At 33.9% G+C, this 16,873-nt stretch overlaps 1 protein-coding gene across 7 annotated transcripts in view; it reads right to left on the reverse strand.

Moving 5' to 3' along the window:
* Nucleotides 1-16,873, reverse strand: part of LOC106069939 (muscle-specific protein 300 kDa-like) — a 224,566-nt gene that overhangs the window by 23,165 nt on the left and 184,528 nt on the right. For all 7 annotated transcript variants that reach the window (XM_056022934.1, XM_056022937.1, XM_056022935.1 and 4 more), the window contains 18 exons: nt 16,357-16,428; nt 10,154-10,318; nt 9,593-9,775; nt 7,845-8,009; nt 7,423-7,551; nt 6,940-7,140; nt 6,486-6,671; nt 5,643-5,810; nt 5,432-5,524; nt 5,000-5,314; nt 4,699-4,839; nt 4,325-4,495; nt 4,014-4,168; nt 3,760-3,903; nt 2,519-2,692; nt 2,052-2,214; nt 506-832; nt 86-274 (listed from right to left, as the gene is read on the reverse strand). In XM_056022934.1, coding sequence (XP_055878909.1) covers nt 86-274; nt 506-832; nt 2,052-2,214; nt 2,519-2,692; nt 3,760-3,903; nt 4,014-4,168; nt 4,325-4,495; nt 4,699-4,839; nt 5,000-5,314; nt 5,432-5,524; nt 5,643-5,810; nt 6,486-6,671; nt 6,940-7,140; nt 7,423-7,551; nt 7,845-8,009; nt 9,593-9,775; nt 10,154-10,318; nt 16,357-16,428 — 3,141 coding nt within the window. The remainder of the gene's footprint in view (nt 1-85; nt 275-505; nt 833-2,051; nt 2,215-2,518; nt 2,693-3,759; nt 3,904-4,013; nt 4,169-4,324; nt 4,496-4,698; nt 4,840-4,999; nt 5,315-5,431; nt 5,525-5,642; nt 5,811-6,485; nt 6,672-6,939; nt 7,141-7,422; nt 7,552-7,844; nt 8,010-9,592; nt 9,776-10,153; nt 10,319-16,356; nt 16,429-16,873) is intronic.

Raw genomic sequence — 16,873 nt, forward strand, 5'->3', positions numbered from 1 at the left:
AAATGATAAATGTTTGATAGATAAAAGTGATGAAAACAATTATAGGAATTCAAGACACATTGAAATCTTATTGAACTGAACTCACCTTCAGTGTATTTAATCTATCATTCACATTTTGAAGCACTTCTTTCCACTTCCTATTCAAGTGGCCAAGTTTTTCTGCAAATTCAAGTTTCTCATGTGGTACATTGATTTCATCTGGCTGTGGAGCTAAAATTTGCTGGTTGACAAAATCTACTGGCATCTGGCGACTTGTTAGCTCAATTTTATAATCCTGAAAAAGAAGTATGCAGAAAAGAACAATTGTATGTATTATTTTATATATATTATTAAAAACAATAAAAGTTATTCACTTGGTTTATCAAAGAGTTAAAATATTCCTTTAAAAGATTTAAGTCTGATTTTATTCAAAACTCCAGACTCAATTTATTTAAAACATTGATAACACTCAAAAGCAATATACTATGACATGAATTCTAAGTCACAACTAAGACTAACTCCTTACCTTATATTTTTGTATCATCAACTCAATATCAGAGATAGTTTCAACCTTCTTCTGAGCATCCTTGGCGAGAGATTTCTTGATTTTATTAATCCATGCAGTCAGCTCCATGAGTGTTTGGCGTGACGGCATCAACTCCATTTGTCTTTCAAACAAGATTCTCTCCAGATTTGATACACCTAGCTCCAGATGTTTCCATTCGTCTTCAAAGTTACTTAACCTGTCAGACAAGCCTCGGGTGTCATAGTTTTTGTTTTGAAGTAGTTTGTTGCCAACTTCCAGCACTCGATTTTTCAAAGGAAGTTGATTTTCTATTTCTTTACGGAATTCCTGCAGGGAGATTTTAAAAAATTGGTTAAAAAATCTTGTTTTCCACAAAATATTTATGTTTCTGCTGCTCAGAAAGGCTTTATGAAGACCCCTCCATAGTGACGGAAATAAAAAGGAACAGATTACGTTGGGTAGATCAAGTCAAAAGCATGCCGGAGAACAAAGGATAAAAGATTGTTCACTGGCAAAAACCAAAAGGCAGGCGCCCCAAAGGCAGACCACAGGCATGGTGGCTTGATCATCCAGAGGCAGGTTTACAACAGCTTAAAGTCCAGACATGGAGATGTTAAGAACAGGATAGATCAGAATGGAGAGAATGCTAAAGCAGGCGCCACTGAAATGTTTATTTGCTATCCTAATACTAACTAGGACATGTTAAAGGAATTTTACTAAGACAAGTGCATTAACAAATGTGAATATTGTGAATCATCTGAACAGATTTATAGAAATGTTAATGGCAACTGTGTTGAATTTAATTACAAGTATTATAAGAGTAAGATATGTAAGACCTTAGACCACAGTTATGTTATAGTGTAAGAATTTACTTTCATCTACTATTAGTAATGATAATGGCGTGTAAAAACTATTAAATATATATTCAAACAATTGGTCTGAAATCAAAGTGTCTAACAATTTCAAAATAAGTTTTAGTATCCAGTATAAGCTAAATAATAACTACATGCATGTGTATAAAATGAGAAAAATTCAAATCCTTCAGAGATAAAATCACATTCTAGTGTGTTTTTTACTAGAAATATTTAATTGAAATAATGAAATATTGCTTTTTGTAACAACTTAATTATGAAACTTAATGTACATTTTTCTATACAGTTCTCTCATGGATTTATGATGTGAAATATCCTACCATATACGTTTGTTAAGGTCCACTTCAGTAAAAGGTCTTGAAAACGTTTAGTAAAGACATGATAAACAACTAATCAATCCATTATAATTGTTTCACTCTTGAATTCATTGAAATGTGTTTTAAAATTCTATATTATTGATTAACATTGTCAATTTGTCTTTGCAATTTTAATTTTTAAACATTTATTGAAAAAAAAAATTTGCTGGCCATTTAAACTTGGTACAAGTGTTTAAATATTAGTTGTTGATTAGATTAGATGCTGATTAAGTTTTCAACAGTGACAATGCGTATACATAATAGAAAGAGGAAATATCATATCAGAAGATAACAGGGTGAATGTAATGGACTACATACCAACACCTTCTCTACTTTATTTCTTACTGCTGCTATAGTCTCCAACTCATTTAGGGACAACTGCCTAAAGCTGGTTAGTTTCATTTTAGCAGTAGTCAGCCATGATGAGAGAAGTGCTGCCTCGGTTTCAAAGGCAGACAACTGGTCTCCAAGAATTTCAGTTCTGCTCAATCAAAATCAGAAGTAAACAAATAAGTCCTTTAAAGATCTGACAATTAAATTCAACTTTTAATTTAATTTTTTTTTTTTTACATTTCATATTGATAAGATAGAAAAAGATAAAACTATTACAAATTAAAGAAAGTAAAGAATAATTGTATACATTAAAAAAAATGTTAAATGCTGCAGTCAGGTATGTTTTTAAAGTAGGTCAAGGTACACTCCTTATCAGAAGCTTACAAAACATAAAATGTTAAAAAAAAAAGTTGTTTGTATGTTTGAGAGATCTATATTTCTATACAGCTGACCTCTTCATTTCATTAGTTAGTTCAGTGTTCAATGCAACCCATTTCTCAGCCAAATCAGTGATGTCTGACTCCAGACTGGGACAATTGACACTATGTAGGATGACCTTTCCTCTCTCCACTACTTCATAGACAATATTTCTTTCTCCAGTCAGCTCCAGCTGTAGACTTTTGAATCTGTTCAAAGAGAAACAAAAACATTCAGACGCAGACTTAAGAGTTTCATAGATATCTTGAAATATCTATAGAAATAGAATGAACACAATTGGTTTAAATAGAAACACTTCTGACTTTGATCATATACTGTTTCATTTTTTTTTTACATTTGGAACTTCAGAAACTTAGACAATAGAAAAGAAAGGTGAAGGTCATAATTTCTTACAGACAGATTCTTCAGAAACACCAGCAATAATACTTCTATATAGATTTACAGTAGATTCTCAGATGGCAAGTGCCTTAGATAGCTAACATTCTGAACAACCCAAAATTTTGTTACAAATTTACACCTGATTTCCCCTCTAAGCAGAAATTATATTGTATTATAACTGTTCTCATATAAAAACATGCCTGTTTAGCCAGCAACTTTCATATATTAGTGAATCAACAGGGGCTGGGAACCAATTAAATCTATTTCTTATATTTCTTATGGAGGTGAAGTGGCTGAGTGGTAAAGCACTTGGCTTCTGAACCGGGGGTCCTGAGATTGAATCCTGGTTAAGACTGGTATTTTAAATTTTGGGATCTTTGGGCACCTCTGAGTCCACCCAGCTCTAATGGTTACCTGACATTAATTGAGGAAAAATAAAGGTGGTTGGTCGTTGTGCTGGCCAAATTACACCCTCATTAACTGTAGGTCACAAACATTGACCTTTACATCATCAGCCCCATAGACCATAAGGTCTAAAAGGGGAACTTTATATTTCTTATGGAGAATATTGTTTCAAATACTGGTCATTTTGGGGAATGACCAAATTTCCATAAATGTGGTCATAAGCTGAGGTTTCACATAAATGATGGAATCATACATTTTATGAAACAAACTATAAAAATTCTTAAGGAAGATTAAGAAAAACATTTTGCTAGAATATTTCAATAGATACACTGAATTGTTTTGAGGATTGTTTTGAGGAGAATGTTATTTTATTTTAACAATAAAATAAAACAAGCCAATATTATATTATCATTTCATATCATAAGCATTTGAAAGATTTCTTAATATCAAAAAATAATATTTTCAAAATTACCTGCTAAGTTTGCTTTGTATAGTTGTCAAGGAATCTGCACAGTTGATATGCTTTGGTTTATTAAACTCTATAGCCTGCAGTTTTTTCTGAACTTTTTTCAACTTGTCATCACAATCTGTCCAATCTTTGACCAGTCTCTCTAGCCTACACATGGGAAGAACACAGAGTCAAATTACAATTAAAGTCTAAAGTCTGTGGTAACACATTCATAGACAATGCTTAGATTCTAGAATCTGAAACAAAACTAAAAATACCTCTGCCCCTGTAAACTGGCTTTATCCACCAACACAGATGTAAGGTTAATTAAGGTTGATAGTTTGTGCTGTAGAGATGACTTTGTATATTCATCACATTGATTGGCCAAGGAATCTAGCATTGCCTTATTGGCTTCTAGATCGCTGAAGAAATCCTGTACAAATAGAAGAACTTATAATAATATAATGAGTGTTATAGAATAGGTGAAAGAGCAACATCAAATAAATACTAGTTAAAATATTTTCAATATTTGATATGATCCAGAGAAATGAAGACAAAATGATACAACAGCAGCTTGATATCAAATTACCTTATGGGCAAGTAACTGCTGATTTAGATGACCTAAATATCTGGCAGTGATGGAATCTGACTTTAACTTGATCTCAGCTGTTTCTAAAAATGTTTCATAATCTTTTAACATCTTTTGATACTGATCATGAAAGGAAATAGACATTTGGACAGTGGACCTTCTCTCCATAGCCTGAAACAAAATACAGCAATTTCATAGAGTCTTTTACAACTACATTATTTTTTTTTATTTCGCATTAAATATGTTTCCTCTGAATTCTCTAATTTTGTTCCTTATGATAATGTGTGTATATATATATATATATATATATATATATATATATATATATATATATAACAATTCTATGTAAAAAAAAAAAAATACAAATATATTACCCGTCTATGAATCTCAATAAAATTAGACTGTAATGCTGAGAGATCTGACAAATAAGCTCCTTTAGGATAAGTTAAACTGGACTCTTTGACCTTTAGTTCTTTCAGCTCTTGTTCACATTTAATCAGTTCCCTTTCAATTTTCTGTACAGATTTTAATGTTAGATATTTAAGTTATAACAAACATGTATTAAAGTGTTTTTTAAATTAACTTAAAAAGAAACAACAAAAAAACAAATCAAAATCAATCAAATTAATTCCATTAAGATTTAAATGAAAAATAGAAAACTTTTGATGCCCTAACCTGGTTATTTTCTACAAGTTGCTCTAGAGTCAATGAAGACATTGGCTGTAAAACAAGCTCCTGTGTTTCTAGCAGACGTCTCTTTAGTTCCCCAACATCCATCTGGTACTGTTTCCACTTCCTGTCAGCGCTGAACAGCTCTGAGCCTTGTGACTCTGCTGCGGCAGCCAGTAACTTGATCCTTTCTGTGAGTGTCTTAATGGACATCTGCATGGCATCACTATTTGAGCAACTGGTTGTTCTGAACAATGTTTCTGTCTCACCAGCTATTGAAGTCATTTGCTGCTGTAGAGACTTTAATTGCTTCTGAAAATTCTTTGAACAAAAAAATTTTATTAAAATGAATGTCGGAATAAAAATACAGAAATATGACAAAACGCAAGAAAAGTTTCCCAAAAAAATTCACTTGGTTAATGAAATCAGCATACGAACCTCATTTTCTTTGACTGAATCTTCAGAAGATGGAATTGAAAACAGTTTCTCCTGAGCCAGGTCAAGCAGGCTTGAAATATCTTGTAAGACAGACTAAATAAAAAAAAATGGAAGCATCAGTATGGAACTTAAACATGAGTATGACTGAAACACCATTATCACTTTACATGCAATGCAATGAAAGAAACAATATCTACATCAATGGTCTGACCTGGTACTGTTGCTGAAATGCCATGGCATCATGTGACTGCAAGTCTTTAGTCTTGAGTAAAGTGTTACATTCCCTGCTGGCTTGATGCAGACTCTCCATCACTTTGTCAAACTGGCTGATAAACTGACGATGCACAGATGATCCATATGCTGATGTACTGAGTGCACCCTGGAAATTGAGTCAAAAGTTGAGGGACCAGAGGATTTAGTTCAATAGTATAAAACTAATTGGCTTTTAGTGAGTAAATTAGAAAAACTTTTCTGTACAGACAGGTTAGAGTAAAGAAAGATTAGCTGCAAGCGAAACCAAACCTCATTAAATTTAGAACAGAAACATTATATTCATATATTTCTAAGAACAAAGGAACTCTTTTATGAAAAACACATTTAAACAATAGTTTCATTGGAAATTAACTTCATTTTGTAATGTAAATTAATAGGGACAAATTGTTTGACAAAAAAAAATCACTGACAGCATTTTACAAACATCTAGATCTATATCAAATTAAAGAAATTGAAAGCAGTAAAATAACAACATATAAAAAGATTCTAGTTTGAAAATCAAGAACTCTAAACTGAGTATAAGGCCTACTCTAAATATAAATATAACAAAGTTGCCTAAATACCTCAAGACTAAATTGTAACCATATTCAATTTAAAAACAACAAAGGGATCATTCATGCAGAGACAAAAAAAAAGAAGATAATATTAAACCAGCACTCCTGGCTTTTAAAGAGGATATTTGTTAAGTACAACCAAAATCATAATCTTGAACAGAAGACACCAGCATTAGACAATAACATTTTAAAATTCAGAGCAATGGTAGGTACTGTAGCAAACATACACTTTTTGTTTTTAATGCTGTTTGTAAACTTGACATCTTGTCCCTCTGTTCTTGACCTAGCTGAAGCCAAGCTTCTCTCATCTCCCACTCTGTGACATTGGCTGCACTTGATGACCCTGGTCGAGTCTGGTGGTCAGAAATTTGCTGGACCAGATCTTTGTGGGCTATGATATCAGTAACAAGTTCCTGAAAATCAAATAATAGAATCCTTTAAATGATTTTATTTTAAAATATCAGCAACTCAAAAAGAGTACAGAAAATAAAAAATATTTTGGCCATCTAGCCCTCAAACCACTCAGCCCATTTTTGTTACTGATGGTTGAGAGGTCATAGGTCATTCTATGATCTCTTCTTCAATATTTAGACCTTATTTACAAATGAAAATCTTTTCTTTATGCAACAAACCACTAATACATTCTTGTCAGATGCCTTGATTTAACATTAAATGTCTAACCTGGTATATCTCCTTATCGGATTCAGGCAGAGGCATATTTTGACTGGTGATCAGCTTTGAATCAGCCATTAGTTTCTGCATCCTTTGAACAGATGCCTCATGGTCCTCCATTTCTTGTTTTCTTTTCTCAATGTCCTTCAACTCTGAACTAAGTTCACCCTGCTTCTCAATCACCATCAACTTGAATTGGCCCAGATCATTCTGGACATTTGTTTTAAAAAATTTTGTTACCAAATCATAACATTTATAAAATGTAAAAAAAAGTACCGGTAGTTTGTTTACCGCCCATGAAAATATGTAATATATGTCAATGGCATTAAAGATTGTATACCATCAAATGTATTCAAAGATGACATGTATTATACATAGATCAAGTGGTAGGTACACCATTAAAGGATACACATATACAAAATAGCTTGCTGAAAATCTAAAAGGGCAAACAAATCAGCTAAATCTGTTTAATCTTGTCAACTATAACTGTACCTGAAGATCTGCTAGTTGCATTCTAAGCTTTTCTGCTGACTCATCTTTTTCATTCTGACAGACAATATCACACTGAAGTGCCAGGTCTGACAATTGACAAAGTCGGTTGTTTATTTCTTCTTGTATCTCCTGATAGAAGTAAATGTTGAACTTAGAGGATTCAAGAGTTAGCCAAAATGACCATTAAATAACCAGATTGGTTAGAGAATGAATGACTTAAAACTAGATAAGATTTCTAATGCTAAAATCTAGTAAGTGAATTTATCCTCAATCCACTAGAGTTTTCCTGCAACATCACAGGTCAGCATGGAGCCACTGCTTTATTCACTAGATATTTTTTTAAATACTAAACTAATTAGACAAACAATAGTAATAAGATAGTTAATACAAAGGAAAGACAAATCCTCAATTCTAATACATACCTTATTATCATCTATCAAAGTCCTAAGATACTCTGGGTCATCAGATATCAGAGTCAATGTGTCTTGTCTAATTTTCATTTCAGTGACCCACTCCTGTAGATCTCTGATGTTTTTCTTGTAAACCTTCTTTGTAGCAGCATGATTCTCTTGGACTCTTTGGGCATCCTGGACATTAAAAAAAAAAGTTACAGTTTATCTACAACACACTTTCCATTCAAATAAATGCTACAGTTTATCTATAACATTCTGTCCCACTGTCTGCACAAATGTAGACATGAGGCCAGTGATATCAGTAAGGACAAGTTTTACTCATTTGAAACAATACAATACCAACAAAGACTACATGGTGATAAGACTTAAATTAACTGTATGATAAGAAAAGTTAAGGTCTAAGTATCTTTATTCTAACACATGACTCTTATCTAGTTAGGGGATTAGGTGTTGGAGTAAGGGTGTATTGTGTTTTAACTTTTTAAGTTGTAGTATATCCCCAGCTAGACATTGCCCAGATTTTAAAAAGGTGTTTGGGAAAACTATCAGATATAGTGTAGCACACTAATTTGGGAGAACTATCAGATATAGTGTAGCACACTAATTTGGGAAAACTATCAGATATAGTGTAGCACACTAATTTGGGAGAACTATCAGATATAGTGTAGCACACTAATTTGGGAGAACTATCAGATATAGTGTAGCACACTAATTTGGAAGAAATATCAGATATAGTGTAGCACACTAATTTGTGAGAACTATCAGATATAGTGTAGCACACTAATTTGGAAGAACTATCAGATATAGTGTAGCACACTAATTTGGAAGAACTATCAGATATAGTGTAGCACACTAATTTGGGAGAACTATGAGATATAGTGTAGCACACTAATTTGTGAGAACTATCAGATATAGTGTAGCACACTAATTTGGGAGAACTATCAGATATAGTGTAGCACACTAATTTGTGAGAACTATCAGATATAGTGTAGCACACTAATTTGGAAGAACTATCAGATATAGTGTAGCACACTAGTTTGGGAGAACTATCAGATATAGTGTAGCACACTAATTTGGGAGAACTATCAGATATAGTGTAGCACACTAATTTGGGAGAACTATCAGATATAGTGTAGCACACTAATTTGGGAGAACTATCAATCAGATATAGTGTAGCACACTAATGTTGTGTGCTACAGGTTTATTAGTCTAACATTATAGATTAAGTAATCTGAAGTTCTTAAAAAGACTAAGTTTTAATCTGATAACTCTTTTGTATCTTATTTTCAATACTTAAAAAGACTAAGTTTTAATCTGATAACTCTTTTGTATCTTATTTTCAATAATAATTACCTAAAGAAAGAACTAGTCATTAAGATATTGATTATGATCCTTACAAAAAGGAATATGTTTATTAACAATTATATGAAGAGTTTGTTAGGCAAATCTATATGACACTAACGGTAACAGCAATAGAATGCAAGGACTTTTTGCATCCACTAAAAATGATATACAGAGTAATTCCATGTAATTACTTATAAATTAACTTGAATGGAATTGTTAAGAATATGCAATTTTCAAAGTAAGTTTTGGGATAAAGACACTTGAAAGACATTTTTCAGTGATATTTCATTGTGTTCATTAACCGTTGACCAAAGAAACAAATGACTCTAACATCCTCTGCCACAACATCTGAAAAGGGAACTGTTATTTTATTCTAGAGAACTACTCAGTAGACAATACAACTGCTTACTTACCTGTAGTTGCCTTCCCCTTTCTTCAGCCTGTAACTGAAGATTATTAAATCTATCTTGTAACATGGTCAGTGTAGCCTCCATAGCTTTGGAACCTTCAGAGTCAGGGGAGTTAATCAGCTGCTCTCCCCATTCTCTTACTTGAGTTATGTCTCCCTGAATGCTCTCAATTTCTTTTAAATTTTCCTTAAAAAAACAACAACAACACATAATTATAATAATAATTTAATAATGTTAACAAACCTACTGTCTATTCAAGGTGATATGATAGCATAACAGACATAAAACATAAGAGTTAAAATGACAAACTAATGTAAAAAAATAGTTTCAAACAAATAGGTCTAAATGTATCCTCTACAATCTAGTGGAGCCTGTTGTTTGTCTGAGCTCAATACTTCAAAAATATTTACAAAAATTGTATGTCAAAGATATTTTAATAAATACTATTAGTAATGTAGACCTGCCACATACTCTTAAAGATTTCTTAGGAATAATTTCATTGGGTCCTCATGAGAATGTTTTAAGGCACGGGCATGTAAAAACATCAATATTTTAATATTCTACCTCATAATCAGATATTTGGTTTTCTAAAGATGAAGCTACTGAAGCTGGACTCTGTGCCAGTTTTATGTTCAATTTCTCCATTTTGGTTGTGACATTCTGAACCAGTTGTTGGAAGTTCTCTTGTCTCTGGACAGTCTCTTGCAGCTCCCTCTCTTTAGAATGACTCTGTACAGGAAGTTAAATAAACAATTTTTGTTTGAATTAAGATAAGCATTTGGACAATATTTGTTCAAGAGATGAACTTGAAAACTAGCAACCAGCCTGCTAACATTAGCGTGGTCGAGAGGCCAAGTGCGTTTGAACTTGGCTTGGCTCGGCTACCTAGAAGGGGGCTCGAGGTTCGACACCCGACTCGGGCAAAGTTGTGTTTACTGAGCACCTAAAGGCAGCACGGAAAACCAACTCCTAGATACCTCCTCCCCCCACTGATCCACAAATGAGATTGGACAAGAAGTGCTCTGAGCATGCTACAAGCATGAAAGTAGCGCTATATAAAGGCTATAATAATAACAAAGTTGCTGTTGTTCTGGAATGTGTTCAACAAAATCACCAAAGCTTCTATTGGAAGAATTTATTATGGTCCATGATAGTTCATCAGCATTGAAAATCTTTATTTTGATGGTGGTAATTGGTTTGCTTATTTGAGTGTTACCTCCATTTAGACTGCACAAGATGAAACACCCAAAACATGTCAAACAAATGAATCTAGACCATACAAATATACTACTTAGAAGACAAAGATTTATCATTGTCAATCAAGTGAATGAGAATCAGTTGAAGATATAGAGACTCAACATTCCTCTAAGCTAAATATTCAACTAGATGTGACTTTCTTTACAAAGTTGTCAGTCATAGAGAACTTGGAGTGATTCAGATGTAATCATTTACACGCAAAAAATAATGAAAAGACAATTTAATATCAACCAAAAAACAACAAGAATAAGTTCACAGTAGATGACTTACCAATGTTATGTGCTTTAAACTATAGTCTACACTGGAACAATAGGAACCTGCCCTTTCCTTTACACTATCACAGTGAGAACCTGCATTATCATCAACACTGTGACAATGAGAACCTGCATTCTCCAATACATCTTCTACACTATCACAGCAAGAATCTGTATTATCCTCTTCATTATCACAATGAGAACCTGTAATATCCTCTATAATGTCACAGTGAGAACTTCTATTATCTTCTAGATAACAGTAAGAGTCTGTATTATCCTCTAAATTATCATAATGAGAAGCTGTAATTTCCTCTAGACTGTCACAATGATAGCCTCTTTTATCTTCTAGATTATCACAATAAGAATCTGCATTATCTTCTACACTATCACAGTGAGAACCATGAGAATCAGTTCCACTAACTGTCTCTAGCAATTCAATTTGAGAATCAGTTCCACCAACTGTTTCTAGTAACTCAATTTGAGAATCATTCTCATGAACTGTTTCTAGTAATTCAATTTGAGAATCAGCTTCACTAGCAATTGCTAGTAAGTCAAATTGAGAATCATTTTCATCAACTGTTTCTAGTAATTCAATATACGAATCATTTTTATCAACTGTTTCTAGTAATTCAATTTGAGAATCAGCTTCACCAACACTTTCTAGTAATTCAATTTGAGAATCAGTTTCACCAACAATAGCTAGTAAGTCAGTTTGAGAATCATTTTCATCAACTGTTTCTAGTAATTCAATATGAGAATCATTTTTATCAACTGTTTCTAGTAATTCAATTTGAGAATCATTTTCATCAACTGTTTCTAGTACTTTAATATGAGAATCATTTTCATCAACTGTTTCTAGAAATTCCATTTCAGAATCAGTTTCATCAACTGTTTCTAGAACTTCAATATGAGAATAATTTTTATCAACTGTCTCTAGTAATTCCATTTGAGAATCAGCTTCACTAACAGTTACTAGTAATTCAGTTTGAGAATCAGTTTCACCAACAGTTTTTTGGAATTCAGTTTGAGAATTAGTTTCACCAACAGTTGCTAGTAATTCCATTTGAGAATCAGTTTCACCAACTATTTCTAGTAATTTAATTTGAGAAACAGTTTCACCAACTGTTTCTAGTAACTCAATTTGAGAATCATTCTCATCAACTGTTTCTAGTAATTCAATTTGAGAAACAGTTTCACCAACTATTTCTAGTAATTCAGTTTGAGAATCATTTTCATCAACTGTTTCTAGTAATTCAATTTGAGAATCAGTTCCACCAACTGTTTCTAGTAATTCAGTTTGAGAATTAGTTTCACCAACAGTTTTTCGTAATTCAGTTTGAGAATCAGTTTCACCTATAGTCTCTAGCAAATTATTTTGAGAATCAGTTTTATCCACCGACAATAAAAAAGCACATTGTGAACTTAATGTCGAATCTTCCATGGTACAAAAATACAAATCGTAGTAGACAATGTCAGAATATCTTACAATTGTATAAACATCAAAGTACTCTTCCCTAATGAGATGCTTCTTCTCAACTTCTGAAATACAACAGAAGTTAGACCTATATTAGCAGCACATGGCCTTTCCAAAGAAGCTAAAAGTTGGAAGAAGAATTGATCCTGTCCTGACGATTTAATTCATTCTATACATATTGAGAACAAAATTCATGCCAAACTCAAAAGTATGCGCAAGCGTAGACCCTACATATTTTAGAAAATGTGAACCTTGCAGGGGACTCAATAACGATAACTCTCACAAGCAGACGTGATTCTTCTACAATCTACACAACTGCGACCATTGTTTAAAACTAACAACTTTGAAACGTTAGAACATTCAAGTCGTGAAGCAAGAACTAGTACAGTCTGGTATTGAATGGCTTACGTCACGTACAGTTGAACGACATTGCTTGCGAAAACACACAGACGATGCTCGTTTGACATCCGCAGACAGAATGTAACAAAATGTCAGTTTTACGACATTAGCTGATTCTAGTGCCAAGCACTGACTGACAAGTGTTACCTCCACAAGTCTGCTGAACACTGTCCACTCTAAACAAACGCTATAAACTCTTCATAAACTTTCCCAAGACTGGAGCCTAGGGAAACAACTTCACCTTCTATTCAAACACAAAGATACCAAGAGCAGGGGACGCCCATTGAGACTGGGACCACCTACATACAAGAACTGTTGGGTGCACAATAAACTTAAAGAGTTTACCCACACAGCCGAATTATTGACTGTTTTATTTATTTTAACATGTCTATAAGCCTAAAGGTCAATCATGTAGGTACACGCATATCAATCCACTGTTTCCATAAAAAGAAAAAAACAACTTATGTTGATAATTTATGATTTGTGTGTGTTAAAGACAACATCTTCAGCTAAAGCACAAGTTGAAATAAAGCTTGTATCTTATAAAGTGCAGACTTTCTTTCAAAAAAAAAAAAAAGGAGCTAATTACATCCTACTTTTAAAGGTATTACAAGAACCAGGAATCTCCACACACAGAGAAATACAGTATGTGCAAGTAATGCGTGGGTTCAAGGAGCTATACAAAATCTAACCAAACAAAACTGTTACATAGGGAGAAAAGAAATAAATGTATTAATATTCAAAATAAGCAAAGCGAACAGAATTCAATAAGCTTTGTCGTGAATTAATTTAATTTTAGACTCCTGCTGTATATTAAAAATTTGAGATGCAATCAATAGCTCCATAGATTACGTTGACCTAATAGAGCTGCAAGAGACGTTTGATATTGGGTCGGCGCTGAGAGACACACACACCTGCAGCTCATTAAAACCTGGTATTCATAGCAAACTTAATGAACTGTTGGACGTGACCTACTTTTGTGACAGACTCTAAAGAAACATGACAGGCTAGCATTGACAAAATATTTCATTTCAAACTTGTCAATATCACACACACATTCATGATTCCAAAAGCCGCATTTGGCGACAGAGGAGTGTAAAGGCTGTGCAGTTATTATAAGCATATGAATACAATCATTGCTTGATAATCAAATTGACATTGATATTGATAATCAAATTGACATAATGGGCCGAAAACAAAACTCATACTTCACTTGTGGCTGTCTGTAAGTTAGTAAGTGTAAAGTGGGGTAACAAGTTAAGATTTCTGTAAAAAAAAAATACAACAAATCTCTTACGAGCAACTTGAGAAATGTCGGTCTGTCAGCAATCATTTCTAAGTCAAATTAAAACTGAAGGTTCCCAAACTGCGTTATACTTTGTGAGTTAACTGGAGGCTGATTATGAGCAACTTGAGAAATGTCGGTCTGTCAGCAATCATTTCTAAGTCAAATTAAAACTGATGGTTCCCAAACTGCGTTATACTTTGTGCGTTAGCTGGAGGCTGGTTATTGAGGCGAGGATGAAAGAGTTCCAACCTTTGAAAGAATGCTGGGTAGACAACGAAACAGTATGTTGTGCTCTACATCTTCAACAGCTGGGGCTTGGTGCCTGCACACACTGCACAATGACCAACATTATACTTAGGCATACGGAAAGGAGTTGGTTGGAGACGACTTCCCTGTATCCCAACTCACGAGGTTTGACCAGAAGGAATAGAGAAAATCAGTTGAAATTCAGTTTCAATGAATAACGAACTTTTCATCAAAAACACAAACATGGCAACTCTATCACATTGGCCAACTACAAATGAAAGTTTTCCTTTCACTGTAAATTAGAAGCCAAAAAACTTTCAAAGTACAAACAAGCAAACAGCATGATGAAGTCAAATCTTGTCATTTATTGATCTGATGAGGTACCCACAAGGGGGGGGGGGTAAATCCAGGGGGAAACAACAATCCAAAATATCTTACATTCAAGTATGCAAATGTCACGGGAGATAAATCACTTAACTCTGGATTACTTAGACATCCAGAAATATAATTTAAAGTCTCTAAGATAATCTCAAAACTCAGGAAAGAATTACCACGTTTCAGGTCTGACAAGGGGTGACAATCAACTTGAAGGTAGATAAGCAATGTCGCTTCCGCGTTGCATTGTTACGTTCCAATAAACCATAGTGTATACAAAAACAGCACAATATAGATTTAACACTAAATATAATTTATCAACAAAGAATTGATCACGGTAGATAAGTGTAAGATTGTACTGAAATGATGGGCGTCTGGCAAATGCACAGTAGGCCCGACACCTAATGGGTCGGTGGGGCCGCATTCCATGACACTAAAAGGCCCCACGTAGCGTTGTGAATGGCGCTTGCCTTACTTTTTATAAAAGATCCATAAAACATCAATGTGGAGGGAGTGGCTCTATACTATAGTCATAAACCTGTGCCCATACATATCTTGATATGGCCTGTTTACTTCGTTCATTATTTCTACCATGCAGACAAATATCAATAAATTGTTTAGCAGATGGTTGAAACGTTTCTGAACCCAAAATCTACTTTGTACGGCGGAGATAGAAGGGGGCGGAGATATAGCGGGGAGGAGATAGAGGGTGGGCAGGGTTCGAACCTGGGACCACCGAGACAACAGTCCAGAGCGCGTACCACATCAGACAATCCAAAAGCTGTACAAAATATTTTTGTTTGGAAGCAGGATAGCCAAAACTTTCAATAAAACCTTTTCATACAATTTAGTTTTTGTTTCACTTTTACTTTTTAATACATTTGAAAAAGAGAGCAAAATGTTTAGGCTATTCCCAGCAGGGCCAGTTTAAGGCTAAATTGACCGACTGCTCCAAATTAGGCTCCGCAACTTACATTTAGCATCTTACTTAAGTCATGGCTCTTGTCACAGGCTTTTAAAGATGAAGTACTTCAAGGGTTAACATATTTAGTGTATCATACGATGGACGTAACTTTAACTAGCCCACTGGCCCCTATTGCATTCGATTTGCTTCCCATGCATGTTGTAGAATAAAAGTTAATAACTAATAATAATAGTTGTTATTGTACAAAAAAAAATTGGGCCCCGCAATATGTAAAGCCGGATCTGTTTCACAGAGTTTTAATGAATATTGATTGTGGCAATATGTTTGCAATGATAGAGACTAGAATCCTTTTTTTATCAAAATGATTACTTAACACATGAATTGTCTTTGAAATGCGATAAGAACACAATTGTTGCCTTAAGAATTGATATTGAAGGAAGTGTTAATAGTGTCCCCTGTATCCAGATATTAAAATCAAAGAGGTGTCTTACAAATATGAATTAGAAATATTTACTAGGTCAATACAATTATTTTCAAAAGCTGACTGACCTGTTGGCGAAGAGTTTCCCAGGAGGTCTCCAAATCTGATTCTTCATTTTCCAATTTTGTACCAGATGTCAACTGATAAACAGAGAGGAACATTCTAGAACTTCATTTTTCTAATATGAACTTACTACGTAGGTTAAAGTTGACGAGTTATTCATATTATTAAAAAAATACAACCAAAGATCTGAAAGATATATCATATCAGTTGTTAAAGTGTCCAAGTTAGGCAGCACCCAATCCTCAAAATAAAGTCGTGAAAGGTCAAGCCAACTAAGAAACACATTCTTTAGAGTGGCTTTTAGTTTCTCCATCCAATAATTCAAAACGTTCTCTTTGTTTAGCTGCCAATTATGTTGTTTTGTTGTCAGACTCACGCACTCGCTATTGATTGGACATGGTGGCCAAACGATATTTGTGTACTGCTGGCAGACCTAATAGTGTGATGTGCCCAGCGTGATAGCCATGACGGACTCTGCTAAACCCACCCAAAGACTGAGGATATAAATATACTTGCTTGAAA

Source organism: Biomphalaria glabrata, chromosome 3 (genome assembly GCF_947242115.1).
Source record: "Biomphalaria glabrata chromosome 3, xgBioGlab47.1, whole genome shotgun sequence".
NCBI classification, from domain to species: Eukaryota; Metazoa; Mollusca; class Gastropoda; family Planorbidae; genus Biomphalaria; species Biomphalaria glabrata.